This window comes from Eriocheir sinensis, chromosome 31 (assembly GCF_024679095.1).
Source record: "Eriocheir sinensis breed Jianghai 21 chromosome 31, ASM2467909v1, whole genome shotgun sequence".
Taxonomy (NCBI): domain Eukaryota; kingdom Metazoa; phylum Arthropoda; class Malacostraca; order Decapoda; family Varunidae; genus Eriocheir; species Eriocheir sinensis.
In genome coordinates this window covers 14,410,261-14,427,760 of record NC_066539.1, presented here as the reverse complement: position 1 = coordinate 14,427,760, position 17,500 = coordinate 14,410,261, and the positions used below count along the sequence as shown (strand labels likewise).

General features: G+C 41.4%; 1 protein-coding gene across 2 annotated transcripts in view; it reads right to left on the bottom strand.

Moving 5' to 3' along the window:
* The window catches only part of LOC127005926 (mitochondrial tRNA-specific 2-thiouridylase 1-like), a 16,692-nt gene extending 2,602 nt beyond the window's left edge, over nucleotides 1–14,090 (bottom strand). The window contains exons 1-8 of one of the 2 annotated variants that reach the window (XM_050875339.1): nucleotides 13,941–14,000; nucleotides 12,970–13,066; nucleotides 9,255–9,484; nucleotides 8,872–9,037; nucleotides 7,048–7,232; nucleotides 4,385–4,483; nucleotides 2,214–2,341; nucleotides 1,711–1,878 (exon numbers count right to left, since the gene is read on the bottom strand). In XM_050875339.1, coding sequence (XP_050731296.1) covers nucleotides 1,711–1,878; nucleotides 2,214–2,341; nucleotides 4,385–4,483; nucleotides 7,048–7,232; nucleotides 8,872–9,037; nucleotides 9,255–9,315 — 807 coding nt within the window. In that variant the 5' untranslated portion in view covers nucleotides 9,316–9,484; nucleotides 12,970–13,066; nucleotides 13,941–14,000. Of the gene's footprint in view, nucleotides 1–1,710; nucleotides 1,879–2,213; nucleotides 2,342–4,384; nucleotides 4,484–7,047; nucleotides 7,233–8,871; nucleotides 9,038–9,254; nucleotides 9,485–12,969; nucleotides 13,067–13,940 lie in introns of both variants that reach the window. The other variant, XM_050875338.1, reaches the window with a different exon arrangement.
* Between the last annotated feature and the right edge of the window lie 3,410 nt (nucleotides 14,091–17,500).

Genomic DNA, 17,500 nt, shown 5'->3' with positions numbered 1-17,500 from the left:
CAGTAGCGACATTTGAAATTTGGCGCACGCGGCCATCCCGGATATGGGTCAGGGCGCTGTTTTCACCCGGCCGTAGTGAAGGGGTTAATAAAGCAAATATACAGGTAAGAAATTAACAACCTGTTGGTATTTTCATACTCATCAGTGTTGCTTATTCCTTTAACCCTTTCATTGTTAAGCGCTCGCAATGAGACTATCCCCTCAGGCGCGCTCAGGCACCCCAGTGGGGGAAGAGGATCTCTTAACCGCTATATCTCAAAAACTATTCATCACAGTTACAAAACAAAAACACCATTGGAAAGAGGAGGCCAATATCTATAAGATTCAGTTATGAAAGCCTCTCCTGTGAACGTACAGGCACGTTCAGGGGGTGTTTTTTGCTGTGAGTGCGACTGGCGCTCGCAGCGAGCTTTCAGCACCACCAGCAAGTGACGCTAGTGCTCGCTCTTTTAACTGCTGTATCTCAAAAACTATTCATCACAGCTAAAAAACAAAAACACCATTGGACAGAGGGGGCCAAGATCTATACGATTCAGTAATGTAAGCCTCTCCTGCGAAAGTACAGGCACGTTCAGGGGGTGTTGCCTATGAAGACGTACATTTATACGTGCGTGACAGTCAGCCGTGAGGCAACTACTGTAGATCTCTTGATGATGGGGTGCTGGCAGGGCAGCATTGCCAACTGGTAAATTTAAAACTATTTGGTCAAAATATCAGTCATGTGATAGGTGAAGCTATGCAAAAATGTTGCTATATTGGTCAACAATTAACATCCACCAGTTGCTCGTCCGTAGATTTTCCGCACTGGGCTGATATGATTTTCCACCAAATTTAGTGAAGAACCCATTCAATTGGCAATCCTGTGTTGTGAGAATTAGTGTTGGAACACCCTCATATGAGGGAGATTTGAGTGCGGCTGGAGGTCACAGCGAGCGTTTAGTGCCACAAGCAAATACGCCTAACGCCTGCTGCAAGCGTTTAGCAATGAAAGGGTTAAGACTAGTTAATAAAGAAAGCATAAAAGTAAGAAATTCACAGTCCTTTAGTATTTTCATAATGAACAGTGTTGCTTATTTCTTTAACCCATCAAGCAGTTCCTCTGCTCTGGGCAGAAGTAGAGTGCGGGCGAATTAAAGTGACAGTGACTTTGATGACTGCTATGGTAGTGACATTGACAGAGGAGGGAGGAACAAGTAGAGAGAGAGAGAGAGAGAGAATTAAATAGAAAATCAGACCACACAGACCCCATGGTCACAATGTGAATTCGCATATATCGAACCTATCGTCCCATTAATTACAGGGGGTTATGTTCCACGACCCGTTTTCGAACCCTCTAACTATTTATTCCGGCACCATTTCACAATAATAAAGCACTAAAGCAACAGTAAAGCTTCTGGGGAGACACACCCAAAATTTAAGATTTAAGCTGATAATTAGCTACCTGAGGATTAACTTTAAGATCAGAGGGAGGAAAAGGTTAATTATAGGCGAGGAAAGTGCGGGAAAACATTTGCACCCGCCGCCCTCTAGTGCTAGTCGGCCACCATACCTCACCAACCAGTCACACCAGCACCGCTACTCGCATAATAGCGATTTTTTCTCTCTTATAACAAATTCTTGGCACATTTAGGTTAGTCGCATGTGAGCGAATTCGCATATTTCGAACTCACAGATATCGAATACCAGGTGTATAAATTTCATTCTACTTACCACAAATATGTTGTTACTTTCTACATGTTTTTCACAAACATAATAGGGCAAAGGGAAGGGTGAGAGTTTACATCTCTGACCCACAGTCCACTGGTGAATCCCCTGGTGAGTTCCCACCACTTGCTGAGTTTCTAGGTCAATGAAGTTGCCAGGCTTATTTTCAATGTACTGTAAATATAAAACAAAAAAATAACAAATCATATTAGAATTGTTTGGTATTGCAGAACCAGTGCAGGGCATCATGAACCAAAAGATTAATCTTTATAACTGTTAAATCATTAATGAATAATTTAAACCTGTTTACTTTAGGCCGGTGATTTTACAGGTCACTTAATGTCTGTTTCTGTTAAAACTGTTAAATCATTAAACTCAAAATTCCACTATAGTGCTATCTTTTTTACATGCATCTTTAAAACACTTTGTTAACTCAAAAATACAAAGAAAATTGTACACTTATAAATATTGCTGACATGAACTCCTGATATTTACAGAAAAGTACATACTTCTGTGATGAACTCCTGAAATTTTCTTGTGCCAATGAAGCAGATGCCTGTAGAATCCCGCTTCTCTGCCACCCGAGAAAGACTTGCAGTATCTGCTATCTTTCGTACCAAATATTTACTACACTCCCCTGAAACATACATTTATTTTCAGTATTTTATAATAAAGGTGAAACACAACAACAGATATTTTGTAGTCACTTATAAATGCAAAGTTGAAGTCTGACTTTTCTATATGCAGCCACATGTAGAGATAAATCTGTCCAAAATATACTAAGTGGTTATCAGACCCTGTAGACATGAACATTGTTTAGTAGTTAATAGCAAGCCTTGGTACTATCGACTCCAATGAAGTCGAGTACACCCAAACTCGAACTGTCATTGATGGAGACGAGATCTGGCAGCGACACTCTTCCTCCCCCCTGTTCCTCCTTATCTCCCAGGGGGACTGGAACTGTCAGGTGTCTCCAGGTGTGTGTGTGTGTGTGTGTGTGTGTGTGTGTGTGTGTGTGTGTGTGAGAGAGAGAGAGAGAGAGAGAGAGAGAGAGAGAGAGAGTAAAGAAAGCCAAAAGTATGCAAGAGAGGATAAAAGGAAGGAAGGAAAGGAGAACTGGAGTGAAGGAGGGAAGGATTCTTCTTCTTATTATTATCATTATTATTATTCAACACAAGAGGAGTAGAATGAGGAGGAAGAGGAGGAGGAGGAAGAGGACAATATGGAAGAGAGGAAGAGGAGGCAGGTGGTAGGAATGGAGGAGGAGGAGGAGGAGGTGTGAAGTAGGGAAGCGATGGTGGTGATGAAGTTGGTGGTGGTGCTGAAGGTGGTGGTGGTGACGAAGGTGGTGGTGGTGGTGACGAAGGTGGTGGTGGTGGTGACGAAGGTGGTGGTGGTGGTGATGAAGGTGGTGATGGTGGTGATGAAGGTGGTGGTGGTGACAAAGGTGGTGGTGGTGGTGATGAAGGTGGTGGTGGTGATGAAAGTGATGGTAGTGGCGATAATAGAGGTAGTGATGATGAAAATGGTGGTGGCGATTAAGGTGGTTGTGGTGATGAAGGTGGCGATGGTGGTGATGCAGGTGGTGGTGGTGGTGGTGATAGTGGTGACGAAAGTGAAGCCGTGACCGCCCATATGTATTTCTCCCCATAGGTTATTAAGTTCGCCATTTGCGCATTCGCCATTTGCGCACCTTCAGACAACCCATATGTGTGCACATGGTGAGGTTTTACTGTATCCACATACACTTTTGTCTGATGCTAATGTTGTTTTCTAAAATCATCAGATATGTAAAAGTACATGGGAATGCATAAAAATACAGGAGTTGAAGTGTGGAATTGGGGTGGACCTTTTTTCTTAGAGATTGAACTTTTGCTGGAAATTACTAAGAAAGTAGTAATGCTCTAGTCTATGCACTGTAAGAAGCCCAGGCACATTAACCCGGTAGCAGCGACGGGGCAAATTTGTGGCTTTACCGCGTAGCAGTGACGGGCCAAATTTGTGCCATGATATAAACCCCCCAAATTAGATGATACATAATCTGATCACAAATGCTTTGATATATATTATGAAATGGTTTGTGTGAGGGGTGATTTTTTTCTCATTTTTCTCACTTGGAGGGGATCATGTTTCTTAATGGTCCCTCTAAGTGAGAAAAATGAGAAAAAATCACCCCTCATACAAACCATTTCATAATATATATCTAAGCCTTTCTGATCAGATTATGTATCATCTATCTTGGGGGGTTATATCACGGCACAAATTTGGCCCATCGCTGCTACATAGTAAAGCCACAAATTTGGCCTATCACTGCTACTGGGTTAAGGTGGAGTGGGCAATAGCAACTCAGAAAGAAAAGACTTGTGCATCCAAATCAGTGTGAGCCTAATGAGTTTGAATACACGAGTGATTGCTGTACTGTGTCTATCTATATAACATCAATTACAAATTATAAATGTATTTTTTGTTTCTTGAAGCAAAATCCTCTCCTTTTGGTTATGTGGAAAAAGATAGCACTCAATAAATTATAGGGTAAGAATTTCTGTATTTTTAGTTTGGCATCTTACTCCTACATGGTCTAGGAAATAAGTATACTGAAATTATTAAGGTAACAGGCAGAAGCTTATTCATTCCTCAACTGTAGAATACATAGGAAAATATAGTAAATATAATTACATACCTATTGGGAATATTGTATGCTGTAGAGACTGCTGAGGTATCTGGCTGAGAAAGAATGTCTGATCTTTTATACGATCAAAACTTTGTAGCAGTCTTGCCCCTGATGGAAGAAAAAAGCAGCATTATTCCACTAGTGCCCCAAATATGTTAACAGCTGAATATTAAGAAACAGACTTCAAGTTGATGCTAATCCCCACATAACTTAGATTTGATATCTTAGTGTTTGTTTCATGCTAAATAGATTTCATGTTACATCAAGATGCTTTTCCAACAGAATATATTAATTTGGTTCTAAAGATTAATGCCCACCACTACTACAGACTTCTTTTTTTCAACCGTGTCCCTCACTATTTCTGGTTTTTCTTTTATCACCTTGATCACCTTTTCAGTTATAGCTTCATCCTTAGCCTTGACTTGCTCCTCCACAACTTTCTTAAAGCTAACATTCTCCTTTTCTTGTTCCTCCTTCCAGACTTTATGCGTTTCCTTTAATTCCTTGACTTTAACCTCTGTATCCTCTGCCTTCTTCTCATTCAACATTACCTGTTTGTGCAGGTCATTGTATGCATTTTTCCATACATTTTTCTCCGCATTAGGACGTCAACCTCTCTCTCCAACGTCCCCATTTTGTCCTTAATTTCCTTCATCTCCCTTTCCAAGTCAATAAGCCTCCTTCTCAACATAATGTCTCGGTCTCTGTGCCTCTCCACGTCTTCTGAGAAACCTTCAAAATCATTGTCTCTTGTCCTGGCTCCCCTGTTTACCGGTGTAAACAAACCCAGTGGTGGCGACGATGCCGTCGCCCCGGCCTTCTCCTCGCTCATCATTCAGTGTTATTCACTGTTCTCAGCCTTTAATACTTCGGGGCAGCACAATTACCACCTAGCACGGCTCCCACCTTAGTTTTCACGCCTAGGGTTTAGTTCCCGTGCAGCCTGATGACAGTATGAAGATGCGTCAGGAGTTCAACTGTGTCCGTCCGCCGTCTTGGCCATGCATGCATGCATGCGTATGTGCATGCATGTGTACATGTGTGTAAGAGCTAGCAAATCGCCTTACATGCTTCCTTTCCCCTGCCCCTCTAATCCTGCCTGCAAGGCTGAGTGAGGGGAAAAAACCTAACTGCATAACTTCTTCAAAGTTCATTTATTGGATTCCTAGAGGGTCTATGAGTAATGCAACTAACTCAGTGAAAATGATCGGTTTGGGGGTGGGTTTGTTCTAGTCATTGTTCTGCCTTGAATACATACATACAACCCTTGTGATTTTGAAAAAAATAGTAAGATGGGGTAAAATTTGGGTCCTAGAATCAAACTCCTTTGAATCTATGGTAAAATTTCTTTGTTCAGCGAATTTTTGGTTAGCGAAAGGATTCTCAGGAATGTAACCCATTTGTAAGGTGAAGTAAGTCTGTATTTTACAATGATGCCATTCTTGCTTGGTTCATTCTGGCAACCAGAGAAAAACTTGATCCTCTTGAGAGAGTTTTTGCTAAAGTCTAGGTTGATAGGTATTCATCAGGACAGCATTGTGATCACTGAAGATTTTTAATTTGGACATTTTGAGATACAGGCAACTCTCGATTTACGCGAGTTTGGTTTAGGCGTTTTTTAAATAACGCGGGGTCCAAAATCCAAATAAATGTTTAATTTACACGTTTTTTTCACTTATACGCGATATTTTATGGAGTGACCACCAGATGTCTCACGCAACTGGACTCACAATGGTGCCGCGGCCACACAGCTGAGCTCAGTTCTTCCCGTGCCACTTGAACAACAATACAGTACCCACGCTGCCTCGCTACTCAACAACAACAACACCCTCGCTGCCGTGCTACCATGAGGGGAAGGGCAGCCAGAGGAGGAACCACGAGAGGGAGAGGAGTCAGAGTGATACAGTAGGCAATAAAGGTACAAACCAACCTCTTGTTTGATTTACATCGTTTTTGATTTACGTGACCTCTTCAAGGACACAATACTCATGTAAATCGAGTTACCTGTATTGAGTTGTGATAATTCTATGGTAGTGAAACCCACATTAGTGGAAGACCAACTGCATACTGCACTGAGTAATCATATGGAAATGGAAGGTGTAACTACTTGTATTTTTTCTATAGAATACATTTATGGGTTTAGACTCTAGAGATGAAAATTAGTGGCAATCTTGGGTGGACAACTTTTTCAGTATCAAAACTAGTGGGTGGACATTAGTTGACCTTTACCGTGTAGCAGTGACGGCCCAAATTTGTGCTATGATATAAACCCCCCAAAATAGATGACACATAATCTGATTACAAATGCTTTGATATATATTATGAAATGGTTTGTGTGAGGGGAGATTTTTTCTCATTTTTCTTGCTTGGAGGGACCATTAAGAAACGTGATCCCCGCTGCTACCAGGTTAAAGTAAATATGCACAGTAAACAAATAATGTTATTAATGGGAGGAATTGTAATCTTTTTTAGTATTTCTGACTTTATGCAGCTTTGGCTTCACATGGGATTCCAAGAATGTAACCCCCATGAAGGCTGTGAATTATCGATACTATTTTTCTTGTCTCACACATTAGTCTCTTTCCATTTCCTTAACTAAAACTTTTGACTTATGAAGAGTGGCTAGATTCTTATCACTATTTAATCCTAAACATCACTCAATCATGACTCACCTTTCCTGACATCATAGTTTTCCAAATCTTCTCCAAAAGAACTTCGGGCATAGTGACCAGTTGCAATAACTTCAGCATTATGGTTTTCTTGGGCATATTTGAGGAAAGTTGAAAATTTTACTCTTTTATTACACATGATGTCTGGATTTGGAGTAAAACCTGCCTTATATTCTTCTAACAAGTACCTGGGGAAGTCAAATATAAAATAAAGTTGGTACTAACACATCATAACTTTTCATAAGAATAATAATAAAAAAATATGATAATGATATATCTTTTCAAACAAATCATTCTTTCCTGGATGACCTTAGTGAATAAATGATCAAATATATTAGATACTGAAACAGAGGTGGATTAGCACCTGAGGGACATAAGATGAGGGTGCTATTACTAAAAGTAAGTTGGGGAGTAATGCTGATGGTATGGGCAGATTTCAAACACTTAACCCGGTAGCAGCAGGGATCATGTCTCTTAATGGTCCCTGTAAGCGAGAAAAATGAGAAAAAAATCATCACTAATACAAACCATTTCATAATATATATCAAACATTTGTGATCAGACTGTGTCATCTATTTTGGGGGGTTTAAATCATGGCACAAATTTGGTCTGTCACTGCTACACGGTAAAGCTACAAATTTGGCCTGTCGCTGCTACTGGGTTAAAAGTAAAGAACAGCGGCTAAGGAGTATGCATAGATAGAAGGTTTGTTTGTTTCAAGGTCATTACCTTGAGGGGGTTCTGAAAAGCAGCTGTCAAAGCATATACATAAATGGTAATACGGGTTGTAGTTTTCTGAATGTATGAAATTTTTTTTACCCACCACCCATGAACTATGCAGCCCTCTGAACAAAGGCCTGCTGCCAGCTAAAAGTTACTACACTTCATTATGTCACCACGGAAACACCCCAGTTTTATCGGTGTTAAATATTTGATGAAGATCGTAACCACTATCCTCTATCATCTGTTTCAAGATACGCACCAGTGAAACTTTCCACCTCTTCTGTAGATGTGTCTGCTGCTTCACCTAGACATCGTGTCCTTTTGAGCAAGTGTCTTTTCTTGAACCTTGAGAGACCTTTACTATAAAGTATAGAGCATAGAAAAGTGGCAGATTATCAGTGTTTAACTTGCTTGGCTTCTGTCTTGCCTTATCAGAAGATATGCATACATCTCTGTCATTTTTGCTGTCAATATATTTCTTCAAATAATATTCTTTAGTTACCATCAGCTTGCTTGTAGGATGCATGATGTGAGCAACTTGAATTACAAAGCTCCCCTGAGCAGCTTTCAGGAAACTTCTGATTTCCTCAGGTTTCATTCTTATTCCTCGAATAATTCAAGTAATTCAAGTTGTTCACTAATGTTTCCAATGGCAACAGGTTCCATTCCAACATGAAGCTTATCCAACACTTCACCTTTCTTCTTATCCTGCCTCGCTGGCCTACTTCCTTTTGCCAAAGTGGGTTACTTCGAGCCACATCCTGCAGCACCTCCTCGATTCCTGACATCACTAATAAAGTGCTCGCTAGGTAGAACTATTAGGACGATGGTGAAAGAGGATGATTGACACATGTGAACACGGTCAAGACTGTCATCCAACTGAGGGAATCTAAGGCAGCTTGCATGATGCCAACGGTAGGTAGACATGTCAAAGCAGTGTGAAACTCAGAGGCGATAATGCGCAAAAGTCAGAATGGTAAATATTTAGCACTAAGCATGAAACTCTAGGATCGCAAAACTCAGGAGGGTACTTGATTTTATGGCTATTGCTAATTCTTTAATTGCAGGCATATAACAAAGGCTACTATATAACTTTATACTCACATGAATACATCATTCCAGTACTCCTTTACAAAATTCACTTCGTGGAAAGGTATGTCAAGCTTTCGGCAGACCCACTCAGCATCCTCAGCATCTGCATCACCAGTACAATGGCCTTTCTCATCTTTTTCATCCCAATTACGCATGAAGACTCCTGTGACTTCATATCCTGCAGATGTTGATTCTAAATTACACACAAATATATATATAAAAGTATTACTATTTTCCAGGTACAAATTTGAAACAAATGTCCATACATTTATATACAGTGGCCTCGCATCCAATGTGTGTTTACCCAAGGCATTTCATGTTAAACATGGCATTTATTACCCAAGCATTTTTTTAAATATTGTAACACATTAAAAATGGTCCAGCACAAAACAAACCCTGGCTGAGAAGTGGCTTAAATTTGCTGAGGTTTCTGTAATGCATGAAAAAATCATCCATGGTGCACTGCACTTGTTGTTCTCAGCCAGTCAACCGGAAGTATGGTGTGTGATGCCAGCCAGTAATATGGGGGAGGGGGGGGAGGGGGGGCAGTCACGTGATATGCAAAGATGCATTTTTCACCTAGATCTGAGTCACTTGGGTAGACCAGTCTGCCTGCTCCCTCATCCTGCAAGCATGTAAGGATTTTAATTGTATTTTCAAGGTACATTCGAATCTTGATATCCTGGTTTAATAAGGGGCAGCACCTGCCTCGGAACTGGAAATCTCTACACTCCAGGGAAATGGCCCACTCACAAATAATTCTAATACTTGGTCTGGCAATCACCAATATTCAGTATCTGCCACAGATTTTTGCCACACATTGTTCAGCACATTTAGGCAGCATCTAAGAGATTAACTAAACCAAGTTACAGGTAGTCTTTGAGTCACAACATATGCGATTTATGACCGCTTACACTTGCAACCAGGCAAATAATATTACTAGTATTTAGTTAAGTAATGAGCAGCAGTTTGTTTACACAGCACTCCTGCACCTCCCTCCCCCTCCCCAGCACTGTCTTCATGTGCTGGCCCCACCCCAGCTAGGCTGGGTAAGACAGAAGGGGAAAGGGGTGGGTGAGGTGGGCCACCTCATTCACACTTCCCTCTCAGTTGCCTGTGGAACTCAAGCTGTGGGTACTACTTGTGCTGCAGTCATTAGTCGCTACTCTCCCAGTTTCTAGGGATATAGTCTGCTAAATAAGCTTATCGCTAGATCTAGCAGATGCCATTTGGCTGAGAAAATGGTGTCTCACAACAAAAGCCACCTCACAATATTCCTCCAGCAGCTCCTAAAGGTAACCATTTCCATGAAATAACAATCATAGCTGTACAAAACATTCACAGAAGGTAAGAAGATATGTAAGGCACTAATGTAGTATATAATATCATGTACAGTGAATGTATGAATGTATGTGTCAAAACACCAGCTCAGGATCACGCCACTGGATGTTTGATGAAAGGTAGCTATTTTGTGGCCGTGAGAAAGAGTATTGCTGACGGTTAAGTTAACAATATTTACACCAGAAGGTAGGGAGTTCCGATGAATCAGCACCGGAAGTTAGGAAGTTCAGGCGGAACCTGCGAGCAGCACCAGGAGGAAGCAAAGAAGGCGGGGAAGAAGCAGATGAGAAAGATGTGTGCTCAGTTTTGGGTGTGGCTTTTCTCCTTTTTAGTGCGACCGCTTACATAATCTTTGTAACCATAGTTTAAGATTGTAAATACAATTTTATACTAAAACCCCTTAACCCCTTCACTCCGGCAACGCCAACGTCAGCGTCACCGTATGGAAAGGGTTAGTCCTCTTCTAAACCTCTTAAGAGGAAATGGAAGAGGATTACGAGGAATTTAGAGGAGGATTGAGAGGTTTAGAAGAGGATTAATCCTCTTCCATTTCCTCTTGACTCTTTCTATTCTGTGACGCCGATGATTGCGTCACGGATGGAAAGGGTTAAAAACCACACACCTTTTAATGTCCCAGTGAGAGAGAGTGAACTAAGGCTTCTGCTCAGCCATACATATCTACATCACTTAATTTAAGGCTCTTTTTGTTACCCAGATAACTTCAATCAATGTGAGGTGCAGGCAACGGTAACTCCGGCCTGACTAGTGAGGTAACAGCGTGAGTCTAAGCTATGCATCTCACGTGTGGGGGTGCTCCACTCACACGGCTCTTCTGGACAGAGTGGAGTCTAAGGCTCTTCGTCTCATCAGCTCTCCTCCTCTTACTGATAGTCTTCTACCTCTCAAATTCCGCCGCCACGTTGCCTTCCTTTTTATCTTCTATCAATATTTTCACGCTGACTGCTCTTCTGAACTTGCTAACTGCATGCCTCCCCCCCTCATGCGGCCCTGCCGCACCTGACTTTCTACTCAAGCTCATCCCTGTAGTGTCCAAATCCCTTACGCACTTGTTAACCAGCATCTTCACTCTTTCATCGCTCACGCTGGTAATCTCTGGAACAATCTTCCTTCAACTGTATTTCCTCCTGCCTACGACTTGAACTCATTCAAGAGGAAGGTATCAGGACACCTCTTCTCATGTAATTGAATGCTCTTTCGGCCACCTCTTCAGATTCTTTACAGGAGCAGCGAGTAGCGGGATTTTTTTTATTGTTTTCTTTTTTTGTGTGCCCTTGTGCTATCTCCTTTGCTGTAAAAAAAAAAAAAAAAAAAAAAAATCAACCTCAATAACAACCTAAAAACTTGTAACAGATACAGCAGAGGTGACACTGGCCACTCACATGTCCCTTGTTAACAAATACTGCTCCCCAGCAACTTACACCCCCATCTTGACAAACTTTGGTAGCTCAACTTTGTAACATTACACACGTTGAATGGCTAAAGGGTTAACCAAATGCTGGGCTGGGAGGGAAGCTCATTACAGAGTTGGGTTAGGGAGGGAGGGTAGAAGGCGCAGGAATGCCACTCTATCTGCGGCAGGACATTTGAATACACTGGGTATTCGATATATGCGAGTTTGAAATATGCGAATTCGCTCATATGCGACTAACCTAAATGTGCCAAGAATTCGTTATATGTGAAAAAAAAATCGCTATTATGCGAGTAGCGGTGCTGGTGCGATTGGTGGCCAACTAGCACTAGAGGGCGGCAGGTGCACCCCGCACTTTCCTCGCCTATAATTAACCTTTTCCTTCCTCTGATCCTAAAGTTAGTCCTAAGGTAGCTAATTATCAGCTAATTGGGTGTGTCTCCCTGGAAGAAATCAGCAGCTCTGGGCTTTATTAGTGTGAAATGGTGCCGGAATAAATAGTTAGAGGGTTCGAAAACAGGTCGTGGAACATAACCCCCTATAATTAATGGGATGATAGGTTCGATATATGCGAATTCACATTATGCGAGCTTTTTGCAGAACGTAACCCTCGCATTTAACGAATACCTGCTGTATTTAATTTTTTTTTGTAATTTTCAACTTACGACCAATTCGACTTGCAGCTGGCCTGTTAGTCTTGAACCTCATCATAACTTGATGACTACCTGTATGTATAAGGACACCCCTCCCCCTAAAAAATAGTGCAGAAACCCCCACTTTCTTACAGCACCACCCACAAAGCTTGAGTTACATCGCATAATTAGGTTTTCATCAATATGTCCTTTCTGATGCTCAGTCACAAAATTGGCGTGTCACAAAATCAGAACCCACAAATATGGAGAGAGTGCTGTACAAAATGAGAAAGTATTTTTATCTTTTAATTTTCAATAACTTTTCTTTGATCAAGGAGATGGTTAGGAAGGTAATACCACTACTTTTTACAATGTATTCCTTTGGGAAAAAGATACATTACTTGACAACTATTCAACCACTTTCTTGGAAATATTACCCTGATGAATAGCAGAGGTTTCCTGAAGCATGAATATTTACATATAAGTTAAAACAATGGTTAACCCAGTAGCAGTGGGGATCATGTTTGTTAATGGTCCCTCCAAGCGAGAAAAATGAGAAAAAATCACCCCTCACACAAACCACTTCATAATATATATCAAAGCATTTGTGATCAGATTATGTATCATCTATTTTGGGGGGTTTATATCATGGCACAAATTTGGCCTGTCGCTGCTACCGGGTTAATAGCTACAAGAATTGTACATTACCTTTCTTTTTGAGGAAAAGTGCTGCTACTGCACTGTCCACGCCACCAGATATCCCGAGGACCACTCGGGAAAATCCCTTTGACACATTTACCATTTTCTGTAAAGATAACTTCTTTTTAGCAACTTCTATAGCTTTTCTAGACAGGTTCCTTTTTGATAAATTAATGGAAGTGTAATTACAATGTCATATATGATCCTGATATTTGTGAATTAAAAATTGGACTATTCGTTAACAATATCGTCATTACCATTGTCTACCATGGTCCTTGTATATGATAGGTAGGGGGCAGAACATTCCCTCAGTAAAGATAAGGACAAAATCACTCCAGTCACACCAGAAAAGATCTCCTAACATAATGAGCTGCAGTGGCTGAGTGGTAGTGTGCTGGGCCCACATTCACCACGTGATGGACGTCGCGAGTTCGAATCCCCACGCTACCACCTCGATTTTTCAGTCACTGCCGAGTGGCTTAAAACTACCCACATGCTGTCCTGAAGACCACCCATCAACCCGGGACTCCAGAGGAAACCGTCCAAGTTAATCAAGAATGAGTTCTGGAGGGCAGCATGAGCTAAGAGAAGATGGTGCCACTATGAACACTTGCTTGCATCATGACGGGCTGGGGCCGACTACCATCCAGGCCCCTCAAGCAAGCCTACCGGCGCTATAGGCGTAGACGTAAAAATAAAAAAATAAAAATAAATAAATAAATAAATAAATAAAACAGCATTCATAATTTTTAACACAGCGATTACACGCAACTCCTGATTCTTTTAGGGTTTACGTGCAATCCTTAGTAGTTTCACATATTCCCTGTATCATATAGATGTCACAGTAACGTCACACCTCCCTTGTTTGTACGTCTAAATCGCCGTCAGAGTAAGGAGTAAGCGACTTAATTGACCACATTTAGCAATGCAGTATATTGCAAAAAATTAGGGCAGGGTGTCAAAAAGCTGTACCAAAATACCTTATTCTTCCAACCGTTTGTTTAGATGATATTTGCGAAAAACGATGCGGCCTCCGAATCGCCCCGGCGGTTTGTTTACTTGAACCTTGATCTTAATCTTGATCTTGATGTCACAGGTGGCTCGGGATTTCTCCCCAGCCAGGCCTTTGTATCGGCAGCTCCTGTGATTGATTGATTGATTGATAGTTTATTGTTGCAGGTAATCCTGTGAAAAGAAAACAAAAACATGCGGAAAGTCTATGTTCTCGGGGCAAGATATCATGTGTTGGTATGTTAGTGGTCCATCAATCACTGTGTTGGTGTGTGTGTTAGTGGCCCTTCTATTACTGTGTTGGTGTGTGTTAGTGGCCCTTCTATTACTGTGTTGGTGTGTGTTAGTGGCCCATCAATCACTGTGTTGGTGTGTGTGTTAGTGGCCCTTCTATTACTGTGTTGGTGTGTGTTAGTGGCCCATCAATCACTGTGTTGGTGTGTGTGTTAGTGGCCCTTCTATTACTGTGTTGGTGTGTGTTAGTGGCCCTTCTATTACTGTGTTGGTGTGTGTTAGTGGCCCATCAATCACTGTGTTGGTGTGTGTGTTAGTGGCCCTTCTATTACTGTGTTGGTGTGTGTTAGTGGCCCATCAATCACTGTGTTGGTGTGTGTGTTAGTGGCCCTTCTATTACTGTGTTGGTGTGTGTTAGTGGCCCTTCTATTACTGTGTTGGTGTGTGTTAGTGGCCCTTCTATTACTGTGTTGGTGTGTGTTAGTGGCCCTTCTATTACATTGTTGGTGTGTGTGTTAGTGGCCCTTCTATTACTGTGTTGGTGTGTGTTAGTGGCCCTTCTATTACATTGTTGGTGTGTGTGTTAGTGGCCCATCAATCACTGTGTTGGTGTGTGTTAGTGGCCCTTCTATTACTGTGTTGGTGTTAGTGGCCCATCAATCACTGTGTTGGTGTGTGTTAGTGGCCCTTCTATTACATTGTTGGTGTGTGTGTTAGTGGCCCATCAATCACTGTGTTGGTGTGTGTTAGTGGCCCATCAATCACTGTGTTGGTGTGTGTTAGTGGCCCTTCTATTACTGTGTTGGTGTGTTAGTGGCCCATCAATCACTGTGTTGGTGTGTGTTAGTGGCCCTTCTATTACATTGTTGGTGTGTGTGTTAGTGGCCCTTCTAGGTATTATTCTAGTGTTTGCCCATACTCACCCCTCGCAACCAAAATTGGCTAGGTGGCCTTTGAGACTGCGGGGAATGCGGGGCATGTAGCCCCTCTTGGCAATGTAGTTTGACCAGCTCGAAGTATGTTTTGATAACTCGATTCCAAGTTTGTCGTCCAGCCGTCACAAAATAGCCTGTTTTTCCGCCCTTTTGCCGTGATTTGGACACGTCCTATTTTTTTTGCTTATAACTTTTTTTTATTTATTTAGTGTTTTCCAATTTTTTTCTGATAATTAATCTATATTAATAGAGCCTTCCTAGCTTCAGTAGTTTTTACTCGAGCTTGACCAGAATCAGCGACGAAAACTTGCCAAATCTGACTGGATCATTTCACGCGCCGCGACGAAAAACCTTCCTGACGCCACAAAAAATAATATATCTGCATAAAAATTCATATATGAACACTTCAATATGTTGACTATCTTGTATTAAAATCATTTTAAGATATTATATAAAAAGTTACTATTTTTATATAATCATTTCACTATATAAATCAACGGCAGCCTTTCCAACGGGGCACTAAACACGCTCCCAAAGGATCAGGGGGAATAAACCAAGCTCTCAGGTAAACTGTAAATCGTGAGGCCACCCGCTCCTATCACGGAAAACGGGATGGGGTACTGCCCGCTCCTAACTCGGATAACGGGATGAGGTAGGTACTGCCCACTCCTATCTCGGATAACGGGGAAACAACAGACCAGCAGAAACTGTATCTGAACAGCGCGGTGTCCACGCAGCAGCTGACAGTGTGAGGCAGCGCAGCGCATCTCATGTGGAAGCGACCCCTAGCAGACGAATGATTTGCTGAAGTAAAATATAGTATCATTGCATCATCACTGTGTCTCCTTCATTCATGAAAGCAGTATATCTGAATTGTAACATGTGGTTACTCATAATTTTCTATTGCTCATACTGGAACAGTACTTGTATTTTATAACTGCCCATTTTCATCATGTATCCGTATATAGTAATAAAATGTACCGTTGTATTAAGGTATTGGCACAGGTGGGCATCATTACACACAAAAAGTATGTGGCTTTGCTACTCATGTTATTTTGATTACCTAGTGCTGTTTCTATAAATGTCAACACCTTCATATAGTATGATGGTGTTGGAATTAAGAAACAGAAGAAGATGCTTGTGTATGAAAACAGTAACAAGTAACAAAGATGCCCATCAATGCAGTACATTAGCACTATTGAGAATAATGGAAATGGAGAATAATAAACTACAAGCAGTGCAACCAGTATAGGCACTTAGAATATCTTACGGATATCTAAAATTGTAAGTGAGATTATGGTTTCAAAATATAAACTTGATATGAGTAATTGTGCCAAAACCTAGCCAGTAATGAACACTGGATTAATGATAGATAACCAAAATTTACCCAAGATTGGAATTACTAGATATCACATTAATTGGGGATAAGTGAAAGGACCAATGTCAGCCTATTATGGGACATTGGATTTATTATGGATGGTGAACATTGGTCCATTTCAAATTTAATATAGGCCCTATAATGTCCTGTGTGCAAACGATCATCGGATTTACGTTGGTCCAATTTTGAAGGTATTTTTAAGTGTTTGCCAATGTCTGATATACAGGAAAACCAAGATTTTCCATAGTTTAATATTAGCTGGGGTGTTTGTTAACAAACGGTGTGACGACGTCTTTCTCCTCCGCAAAGGTGTTGTTCCTGGCTGCCCCCCTGTTCCTGGCTGTCCCCCTTTGTTTACAAATTAAAAGGCGGATCGCTATGAACACGGATCCGTGTATGCAGCTAGTCGTTCGTACATGGCTGTCCCCCCAGTGTTTTCAAGCACGAGAGGCCATAGTGTTTTATTCTTTCATAGGAAAAAAAATCATGAATCCAGTACAGCTCTCTGTTTTGCAATAATTGAAGTGAAGGGCCAATAAATAGCCTTCGTGCAGTGATTCATGAGTAAATTTACTTGAAATAGCATCTTGCTCTCTTCAAAAAACAAAACTAGCTTGATGTGCATTTGCAGGCCCGTATTTTTGGCAGATTTTTTGAGGGGCTAGAGAGCATCAAAGGTTTATGAGGATGAAAGGGGGGAGCGAAGTGAACAAACCCATGCTGTCGGGGATGCCTGAGAACAGTTCTTTATCAACAAGCTTCTGTTTGTTTACATACGCTTCTGAGCAGGCGCAGGTCGCGGGAGGACAGCCAGGAATAGGGGACAGGCAGGAACACAACACCGGGCTGCCGCCGTTTTTTGTGACGTTATTTTGACGTCATTAACGTTGACGGCCAGGATAAATTTAATATGGCAATTGATTATTGTTATTTTTGTTATCGTTATTTTTAGGTGCTGCCTCTTGCGCCGGAAGGGTTTCTT